Here is a 10,891-nt window from a genome sequence, read left to right on the forward strand (position 1 = left end):
GAGTCCCAATAAGGTTTGATTAAACCAACCAAGATGAAACATTCCCAGCAAGGTTTGACTAAACCCAGCAGGATGACCCATTCCCAGTGAGATTTAACTGCCCCCAGCAGGCTGACCCATTCCCAGGAAGGAGAGGGTGATCCTGGGGCTCCTTTCCAGGGATCCGCAGGAGGAGGGAGGTGCCTCCTTCCCCCTCCTTCCCCCCAAAAAAAAAAAATCCAGGAGCAAAGTACAAAAGCCGCGCCTTGTTTATCGGAGTGGTTGCTCATTTAAGGTAATTTTCTGCCTGAGTGGCGCCTTTCTCCTGCAGCGCCGGGAGCCCGGGATTAGCATTCAGGCCGGGCTTGGGAATGGCAGACCCTGGAGGCATCGCTCCATTATTCAGAGCCCCGGGGAGGCCTGCCTTGTTTTTTCCCATTTCCCGGCTTTTCTAATTGCCTGTGTGTTTTTCTCGCTGCCTGCCTCGCGTGTTGGGTTTTTCGTGCTCTCCCGGGTGGGTTCTGCTTCGGGTTTGGGAGGGTGGTTGTTGTTGTGGGGTTGTTTGTTTTTATTTCCCCTCTTTTCTCCTTTTCGAAAAGCTCCTCCCTCCTCCCCCCAAAGCGAAACGACACCCAAACAAGTTCTAAGTGCCCACAAAACCCTCAGGCGCTGAAAAAGGAGGAATCTGGGATTTTAGGGGTTTTTAAACTCGTGGAATTTTATTATAATCCCCTCTTTGGTCTCAGCTGAGTCCCAAACCGCGTGGTCAGGGTTTTTTTTTTTTTGGTGGGACGCTGCTGCTCTAAAATCCCGAGCAGAGCTTGCCCTTCCCGCTCCACTCATCCCATCTGCGGGACCTGGATGGGATTTTGAGGCTGGGAAATTTCCCTGCTGGTTGTCCCCGAGGCAAGGAGTGACCCCCAGGTGACCACACCAACATCTCCTCCTCTTCCTCCTCCTCCTCCTCCTCCTCCAGCCTTTTGTTGCCCAAGGACTTCCCAAGGGCTTCCAGGTTCCTTTGTGTGTGTGAAAACCCCTCCAGGGGTTTTTCCTGCCTTGCCAATCCTCCTGAAACGACCGATAAACTTCCCTCCCATCCCTCTAAACTTCCCTCCCATCCCTCTCCGGGGTCGCTGCCTCCCTCTTTGCACCTCGAGCCGGGGAGGATCCGGGGGTGAAGGTGGATGAAGGACAATCAATCCTCTACAAACCTTCCCTGTCCTCTCCCTCGTGCCCTGCTTGCTGGGAATTTGATGCTTGACATCCCATAATTAGCCCCATCCGACCCTGAGGGCTTCAAACTTGTGCCTTTGGAGAAAGGCAGCGGTAAATTCTGGGATGCTGGGAATTCTGGACCCCTCCTCCCAGCTTCCAGAGGGGCAGGAGCTCCTGGCTGGACGAGCTCCAGCAAATCCTGGCTCCTTTTTGTGTTCCCTCCACGCTTTGTCTTCCCCTCTGAGTCGTTCCAGGATCATCCCTTTGGTTTCGGGGGATGGAACGATCCAAGGAGATTCCAGTCAGGGCAGGGAAATTCCCAGCGTGATCCCCTCTCTTTTTTGGAGGGTTTTGTCACTCCTGGCTGGGGTTTGGTGGCCTCTGTGCTCCCACCTTGAGGGCCTCGATGGGGATTATTTATTTCAGCTCCATGAGGTGTCTCTGCCCATGGAATGGGAGGAGTTTTGAGGTCCCTTCCCACCCAAACCATGCTGGGAGTCTGGGATAAAGGGTTACACTCAGGATCCACTCAGCGGGGTTTTTATGGAATGTGGGGATGGAAAAGGCGGGAAAGGGGAAGGGAGACCCTTCCCTGAGTGCCGAGATTCCCAGGGAACCCCCCCTTGTTCCCAGAACTCCTTCCCAGAGAGGAGTTGGGCTGGGGATGGATCCAATGTCAGGCTCTGGATCCAGGCTGGGAGAGCTGGGAATGGCCAGGCTGGAGCAGGGAAGGATCCAGGGAGAGCTGGGAGCCCCTTCCAGAGCCTGCAGGGGCTCCAGGAGAGCTGGAGAGGGATTTGGGATCAGGGCCTGGAATGGCAGGACACAGGGAATGGCTTCCCACTGCCAGAGGGCAGGGAGAGATGGGAGATTGGGAAGGATTCCTGAATCCCTGGCAGTGTCCAAGGCCAGGCTGGAACAACCTGTGATAGTGGGAGGTGGAGTTGGAATTAAATGACCTTTGAGGTTCCTTCCAACCCAAATCCCATCCTTTGATTCCATGGGGCTGCCACTGAGTATTCCCATCATTCCCAGCAGAGGAATTGCAGGGATCCCAGCAAGGCTGCGAGTTCCTTTCCCGCCGCCGAAAGGCAGCTCTGTAAATAAATAATTAAAAAAAAAAAAAAAAGAAACACAAAACCCTCGGAGCTTTCGGGGCTGCGGGAGCTGCCGTGACGTCTGTCAGCGTTATCTGCCCGTGCCGCCGCCGGCAAAGCAGGATTTGGGCTTGTTCCGACAGGATTGTCTCCTTATCTCCCTGCAGAAGGTGCTTGTTCGGGAGGAGATTGAATTCCCTCCTCCCCGCCCCCTCCTCGCGGGTGCTCAAACCAGAAGCGCATTAACACCTTCCCTTCCCTTCCCAAACCTTCCCTTCCCAAACCTTTACCTTCCTCCTCAAACCTTCCTTCCCAAACCTTCCTTCCCTTCCCAAACCTTCCTTCCTTCCCAAACCTTCCTTCCTTCCCAAACCTTCCCTAAACTTTCCCACCTTCCTTCCTTCCCTTCCCAAACCTTCCCTTCCCAAACCTTCCCTTCCCTTCCCAAACCTTCCCTTCCCAAACCTTCCCTTCCCAAACCTTTCCTTCCCAAACCTTCCCTTCCCTAAACCTTCCTAAACTCTTCCCAACCTTCCCTTCCCTTCCCAAACCTTCCTTCCTTCCCAAACCTTCCCTTCCTTCCTTCCCAAACCTTCCTTCCCAAATTCCTTCCCAAACCTTCCCTTCCCAAACCTTCCCTTCCCAAACCTTCCCAAACTTTCCCTTCCCAAACCTTCCCTTCCCAAACCTTCCCTTCCCAAACCTTCCCTTCCCAAACCTTCCCAACCTTCCTTCCCAAACTCTTCCTTCCCAAACCTTCCCTTCCCAAACCTTCCCTAACCTTCCCTTCCCAAACCTTCCCTTCCCTTCCCTTCCCAAACCTTCCCAAACCTTCCCAAACCTTCCCTTCCCCAAACCTTCCCAAACCTTCCCTTCCCTTCCCAACCTTCCTTCCCAAACCTTCCCTTCCTTCCCAAACCTTCCCTTCCCTTCCCAAACCTTCCTTCCCAAACCTTCCTTCCCAAACCTTCCCTTCCCAAACCTTCCCAAACCTTCCCTTCCCAAACCTTCCCTTCCTAAACCTTCCCTTACCTTCCCAAACCTTCCCTTCCCAAACCTTCCCTTCCCTTCCCAAACCTTCCCTTCCCAAACCTTCCCTTCCCCAAACCTTCCCTTCCCAAACCTTCCTTCCCAAACCTTCCCAAACCTTCCCAAACCTTCCCAAACCTTCCCTTCCCAAACCTTCCCTTCCCAAACCTTCCCTTCCCCAAACCTTCCCAAACCTTCCCAAACCTTCCTTCCCTTCCCAAACCTTCCTTCCTTCCCAAACCTTCCTTCCCTTCCCAAACCTTCCCTTCCCAAACCTTCCCTTCCCAAACCTTCCCTTCCCAAACCTTCCTTCCTTCCCAAACCTTCCCTTCCTTCCCTTCCCAAACCTTCCCTTCCCTTCCCAAACCTTCCCTTCCCAACCTTCCCTTCCCAAACCTTCCCTTCCCAAACCTTCCCTTCCCAAACCTTCCCTAACCTTCCCTTCCCAAACCTTCCCTTCCTTCCCAAACCTTCCCTTCCCAAACCTTCCCTTCCCAAACCTTCCCTAACCTTCCTTCCCAAACCTTCCTTCCCAAACCTTCCCTTCCCAAACCTTCCCTTCCCAAACCTTCCTAAACCTTCCCAAACCTTCCCAAACCTTCCCTTCCCAAACCTTCCCTTCCTAAACCTTCCTTCCCTTCCCAAACCTTCCTTCCCTTCCCAAACCTTCCCCTTCCCAAACCTTCCCAAACCTTCCCAAACCTTCCCTTCCCAAACCTTCCCTTCCCTTCCTTTCCTTCCCAAACCTTCCCAAACCTTCCCTTCCCAAACCTTTCCCTTCCCAAACCTTCCTTTCCCAAACCTTCCTTCCCAAACCTTCCCAAACCTTCCCTAACCTTCCCAAACCTTCTTCCCAAACCTTCCCTTCCCAAACCTTCCCTTCCCTTCCCTAAACCTTCCCTTCCTTCCCAAACCTTCCCTTCCCTTCCCAAACCTTCCTTTCCTTCCCAAACCTTCCCTTCCCTTCCCAAACCTTCCCCTTCCCAAACCTTCCTTCCTTCCCAAACCTTCCTCCTTCCCAAACCTTCCCTAACCTTCCCTTCCTTCCTTCCTTCCCTAAACCTTCCTTCCCTTCCTTCCTTCCAAACCTTCCCTTCCCAAACCTTCCCTTCCCAAACCTTCCCTTCCCAAACCTTCCCAAACCTTCCCTTCCCTTCCTTTCCCTTCCCAAACCTTCCCTTCCCAAACCTTTCCTTTCCTTCCCACCTTCCCAAACCTTCCCTTCCTTTCCCTTCCCCCTGGGAATACCGGGAGCTTCCTCTCCTCCCTCCCTGGAAGCGGGGCCGTGTTTCCAGCGCCTCCCTGCAGGCAGATCCCTGGATTTTGGCGCTGCCAGGAGCTCATTTCCATGCGGGAGATGATTTCTTCCCTCCCTCCCTGCCCAAAACCCCTGCCCGGGCCGCTCCTCGTGTGCCGTGGAGGGGAAAATTGAGGTGGCCGCGGGCCAGGGATGAGGCACGGCCGGAGCTGGAGGAGGGGAAGGTGGGGATGGATTTGGCTCTCCCATCGTGGGGATCGATCCGAGAGGTGGCCCCGCTGCTCCCCCCTCCTCGGAACCCTCGGGAGGGAGAGGGAGCCGGGAGGGGAGCCGGGATTAATTGGTTAATTTACATTCGCGGCGTGAATTCATCCTTTGCCACCCCGGAGGAGCCGCTGCCTCCTCCTCCTCCTCCCCGTCCCGCAGTTGGTGCTGGTGTTGGAGTGACCGCCCTCCTTTCCTGCCCCAAAAATTTAGGGAATCGCCGGATCCCGGCGTGGTTTGGGTCGGAAGGGACCTCAAAGCTCGTCCAGGGGCACCTCCCGCTGTCCCGGGTTGCTCTTGCAGGGCTGGGGAGGGAAGAGGAGGAGCCCTCTCGGCAGGAGGGGCAACAAAGAGAACACGTGGAAAACCAAAAACAGGTTGTAAAGGATTTTTTTCCCTGCTGCTTTTTAACCACCACTGGCATTATTTTTGGGGCGGTTTTGATGGTTTTTTTATTAAAAATCTGCGTTTTAAAGCACAACCCTCGGGTGATGGAAAACCCTCAGGTGGAGCCACCCGAAGGGCTGAGCGTGCCTGTTCCTGTCCCAGAATCCCAAAAATCAGCCAGGCCAGGGATCCATCAGCCCTCTCAGCCCCCCTGGGCACCCTCTGGCTCCTGTTGAGCTTCCTGGCCATCCCAACTCCCAGCTCCCTTCCCGCCTGGCTGCTCTCCAGCCCCTCTGGAGCTGCCAAAGGGCAGGACCCGCCCTTGGCCTTGGGGAACCTCATCCCGTTGGGATCAGCCCGTGGATCCAGCCTGGCCAGGTCCCTCTGCAGAGCCCTCCTGCCTTCCAGCACATCAACAACTCCCCCAGCGTGGTGTGCCCTGCAGATGTGCTGATGGTGGATCCATCCCCTCCTATGGATCATCCACAGGGACATCAAACAGGGCTGGGCCCGGCCCTGATCCCTGGGGACACCACTGGAATATCTGGAGCTCAGAATAGCTGGGAGCAGCCCTGGAATATTTGGAGCTCAGGACACTCAGGAGATCAGCCCTGGAATATTTGGAGTTCAGGACACTTAGGAGCAGATCATGGAATATTTGGAGCTCAGAACACTCAGGAGATCAGCCCTGGAATATTTGGAGCTCAGGTCAGGGATAGCCCTGGAATATTTGGAGCTCAGAAGAGCTGGGAGCAGTCCTGGAATATTTGGAGCTCAGAACATTCAGGACCAGATCAGCCCTGGAATATTTGGAGCTCAGGACAGTCGGGAGATCAGCCTTGGAATATTTAGAGTTCAGAAGAGTTGGAAGCAGCCCTGGAATATTTGGAGCTCAGAACATTCAGGACCAGATCAGCCCTGGAATATTTGGAGCTCAGAAGAGTCAGCAGATCAGCCCTGGAATATTTGGAGCTCAGGACACTCAGGAGCAGAGCAGTCCTGGAATATTTGGAGCTCAGAAGATCTGGGAGCAGCCCTGGAATATTTGGAGTTCACTCAGGAGATCAGCCCTGGAATATTTGGAGTTCATGACACTCAGGAGATCAGCCCTGGAATATTTGGAGCTCAAAGAATTGGGAGCAGCCCTGGAATATTTGGAGTTCACTCAGGAACAGATCCGCTCTGGAATATTTGGAGCTCAGAAGAGCTGGGAGCAGCCCTGGAACATTTGGAGCTCAGGACACTTGGGAGCAGCCCTGGAATATTTGGAGCTCAGAAGAGTCAGAAGCATCCCTGGAATATTTGGGAGCTCAGAACACTTGGGAGCAGCCCTGGAATATTTGGAGTTCAGGGAGCTGGGAGCAGCCCTGGAATATTTGGAGCTCAGAACACTCAGGAGCAGATCAGCTCTGGAATATTTGGAGCTCAGGACACTCAGGAACATCCCTGGAATATTTGGAGCTCAGGACACTCAGGACCAGATCAGCCCTGGAATATTTGGAGCTCAGGACAGTCGGGAGATCAGCCTTGGAATATTTAGAGTTCAGAGGAGTTGGAAGTAGCCCTGGAATATTTGGAGCTCAGGACACTCAGGACCAGATCAGCCCTGGAATATTTGGAGCTCAGAAGAGTCAGGAGATCAGCCCTGGAATATTTGGAGCTCAGAAGAGTTGGGGGCAGATCAGCCCTGGAATATTTGGAGCTCAGAACATTTGGGAGATCAGCCCTGGAATATTTGGAGTTCAGAACACTCAGGAGATCAGCCCTGGAATATTTGGAGCTCAGAACACTCAGGAACATCCCTGGAATATTTGGAGCTCAGAACACTCAGGACCAGATCAGCCCTGGAATATTTGGAGCTCAGGACAGTCGGGAGATCAGCCTTGGAATATTTAGAGTTCAGAAGAGTTGGAAGCAGCCCTGGAATATTTGGGAGCTCAGAACACTTGGGAGCAGCCCTGGAATATTTGGAGCTCAGAAGAGTTGGGGGCAGGATCAGCCCTGGAATATTTGGAGCTCAGGACACTCAGGAACAGATCAACCCTGGAACATTTGGAGCTCAGGACACTCAGGAGCAGATCATGGAATATTTGGAGCTCAGGACACTCAGGAACATCCCTGGAATATTTGGAGCTCAGGACAGTCAGGAGCAGATCATGGAATATTGGGTTCAGACCTCAGGAACATCCCTGGAATATTTGGAGCTCAGAACATTCAGGACCAGATCAACCCTGGAATATTTGGAGCTCAAAACAGTTGGGAGCAGCCCTGGAATATTTGGAGCTCAGAACATTTGGGAGATCAGCCCTGGAATGTTTGGAGTTCACTCAGGAACAGATCAGCCCTGGAATCACTCAGGAACATCCCTGGAATATTTGGAGTTCAGGACACTCAGGAGATCAGCCCTGAAATATTTGGAGCTCAGAACAGTTGGGAGATCAGCCCTGGAATATTTGGAGCGTTCACTCAGGAGATCAGATGGAGCTCTGGAATCACTCAGGAACATCCCTGGAATATTTGGAGCTCAGAACATTCAGGAACAGATCATCCCTGGAATATTTGGAGCTCAGAACATTCAGGACCAGATCAACCCTGGAATATTTGGAGTTCAGGACACTCAGGAGTGGATCAGCCCTGGAATATTTGGAGCTCAGAACACTCAGGAGTGGATCAGCCCTGGAATATTTGGAGCTCAGGACAGTCGGGAGATCAGCCCTGGAATATTTGGAGTTCAGAAGAGTTGGAAGCAGCCCTGGAATATTTGGGAGCTCAGAACACTTGGGAGCAGCCCTGGAATATTTGGAGCTCAGAAGAGTCAGGAGCAGCCCTGGAATATTTTGGAGCTCAGGACAGTCAGGAGCAGATCATGGAATATTTGGAGCTCAGAACACCCAGGAGCAGATCAGCTCTGGAATATTTGGAGCTCAGAACACTCAGGAACATCCCTGGAATATTTGGAGCTCAGAAGAGCTGGGAGCAGATCATGGAATATTTGGAGCTCAGAAGAGCCAGGAACATCCCTGAAATATTTGGAGCTCCGAAGAGTTGGGGGCAGATCAGCCCTTCCCTCTGCCCCCTGCTTAAGCCAGGCTTAATATCCTTAATTAATTAGGTGTAAATATTCCAATGAAAATCCAGGCCAATCAGGAGGGGGAATTTTGGGGTCCCCTCTGGGCCAGCCCATTGAGGTGAGGGACGATCCCAAAAGGCATTCCCAATTTTACCCCACAATCCTACTGGTTTACCCCAAAATCCTCCTGCTTTACCCCAAAATCCCACTTTCACCCCAATCCTGCTGTTTTACCCCAAAATCCCAGTTTCATCCCAAATCCTGCTGCTTTATCCCAAAATTCTGCTGGTTTACCCCAAAATCCCAGTTTCATCCCAAATCTTGCTGGTTTACTGTAAAATGTGATTTTTACCCCCAAATCCTGCTGCTTTACCCCAAAATCCTCCTGGTTTTCCCCAAAATCCCACTTTCATCCCAAATCTTGCTTGCTTTACCCTAAAATCGTCATTTTTACCCCAAAATCCACCTGGTTTTCCCCAAAATCCCACTTTCATCCCAAATCCTGCTGCTTTACCCCCAAATCCTACTGTTTTATCCACCAAATCCCATTGTTTTACCCCCCAAATCCCACTGTTTTACCCCCAAACCCTGCTGCAAATCCCTGGAAGCGGCTCCGGGCAGAGCGGGATGAGGGGTCAGGATCCCTCTGGAAGTGGCTCTGGGAAGAGCGGGATGAGGGATCAGGATCCCCCTGGAATCAGCTCCAGGAGGGCCGGGAACGATCCCGCAGCTGCTGCCGGGGGGGTTGTTTTTTGTCGGATCCCGCATCCCGCTCTTCCCCCTCTCCCTCTCCCGACAAAGGAGCAGCTCTTCCCACCGGGAAAATCACCCCAATTAACACCATAATTAACCCTCATTCCCGCCTGGAATCCCTCCGGCAATCCCGCGGGATTCCGAGGGGTGTTGATGACGTCATCATCGTTCCCTCTGTTTTCCCAGGGGTCGGCACCAGGAATTACTACCGGAAGCTCGGCTACGAGCTGGAAGGGCCCTACATGGTGAAAAGCTTGGAATGACGAGCCAGGAGGAGCCGGGAAGAGCGGGAGGCGCCGCCTGTCTCGACGCCCATCCCGGGAATGAAGCCCCGAACTCCAAAGCTGCTCCCACAAAAAGGATGGAATTGGACTCGGCGATCCCGGTGGGTCGCTCCCGACTCCGGATATTCCCGGATTCCCATGGAATGGGGCGGGGCAGCCCTGAGAAAGGGTTGTTTTCCCCCCCCCCCCACTGGAAAGGTCGGGAATGTTCCAGGTGTCTCCAGCATTCCAGGTGTCTGGAACATTCCAGGTGTCTCCAGGATGGGCTCCCAGGCTTTGGGAATATCTGGGAATTCTCCCAGTGGGAAAAAACACCCTCCCACTTCCTTTGGGATGCTGTCAGGGGGATTTTCCTGGCATTAAAATCCTGGGGGAAGGAGTTTTCCTGCAATCCCAATAAAATTCCCTCCCTTGGCTTGGTTGTTTTTTTTTTTCCCTCTTTCTTGTCCATCCCAAAAACATTCCCGAGTTTCATCCCTTTCCCAGGAGGCCACGAGGAGTGGCTGGGTAGGAATTTGGGATTAAATTTAAGATGAAGAGATTCCTGGAATAACTGAGGCTGGAAGGGACTGGGAGCTCTCTCCAGTCGGATCAGGATGGGAATGCTGGAATGTCTCCAGGGTATCCATCCCCTCATCCCAGCGGGATTTCTGCCCCTGGGGGATCTTTCCTGCCTTTTCCCACCTCTCTCCCCTCTTCATCCACCCAGGGTGGGGGGGGAGTCCTTTGACATCCGGGATTTCCCGGATTTTGGCCCACGGGGCCTTTCCCAGTCAGGAAGTTTTGGGATCTCCGAGCTTCTCCACCTCTTTTTTCCCGGCATTCCGATGGCAAACGGGGCTGGAATCCAAGCATGGCTCGTGGACACCGCGGCATTTCCATGGGAAGGGCTCTCCTGGCAGCTCCCTGTCCCTGCTGGAGAGAGGAAAATAATGGGAATAAAGTTATTATGGAATATTGGGGATGGGGAGGGAAAAGCAGAGCCCAGCTGGTGATTCCCAACCCGAAAGGTTGGATTTAAACCAGGAGGAATTCCAGAGGAAAGGCTCTCCTGGCAGCTCCCTGTCCCTGCTGGAGAGGGCAAAATAATGGGCTTTTTCCAAGGAATCCTTGAAGGAGGGGATGTTCCTGATGGGAAGCTCCTGATGGGAAGTTCCCCTCTCTCTCTCTCTCCATCCCAAACCCTGGAAGTGCTTTAATTAAAACCAATCCATCAATTCACCTGATTGGAATCCTGTGTTTCAGATCCACACTTACTGCTTTTATTATTATTAACATTAATTTATTAATAATTTTAATTTATTAATAATTTTATTTATTATTATTAATGTATGAATAATTTTATTGGTCTCAATTCTATTAATGAATCCCATTATTTATTCTATTATTATTAATTTATTAATAATTTTATTGTTCTCCATTCTATTAATGAATCCCATCATTTATTCTCTTATTATTTTTATTATATTATTAATTTATTATTGATTTATATCCCCCCCCTTCAGCTTTTCTTTGCTTACCTTAAAAGAGGCCGAAAATTCCTTCGCCCCACGGA

At 52.3% G+C, this 10,891-nt stretch overlaps 1 protein-coding gene across 1 annotated transcript in view; it reads left to right on the top strand.

Annotated features, from left to right (window-relative positions):
• Positions 1 to 10,568, top strand: part of ELP3 (elongator acetyltransferase complex subunit 3) — an 83,363-nt gene extending 72,795 nt beyond the window's left edge. Inside the window, exon 15 of the mRNA XM_050314769.1 lies at positions 9,239 to 10,568. Coding sequence (XP_050170726.1) covers positions 9,239 to 9,315 — 77 coding nt within the window. The 3' untranslated portion in view covers positions 9,316 to 10,568. The remainder of the gene's footprint in view (positions 1 to 9,238) is intronic.
• The last annotated feature ends 323 nt before the right edge of the window (positions 10,569 to 10,891 follow it).

Source organism: Myiozetetes cayanensis, unplaced genomic scaffold, assembly GCF_022539395.1.
Source record: "Myiozetetes cayanensis isolate MyiCay16 unplaced genomic scaffold, myiCay2020 scf2-11, whole genome shotgun sequence".
Classification (NCBI taxonomy): Eukaryota; Metazoa; Chordata; class Aves; order Passeriformes; family Tyrannidae; genus Myiozetetes; species Myiozetetes cayanensis.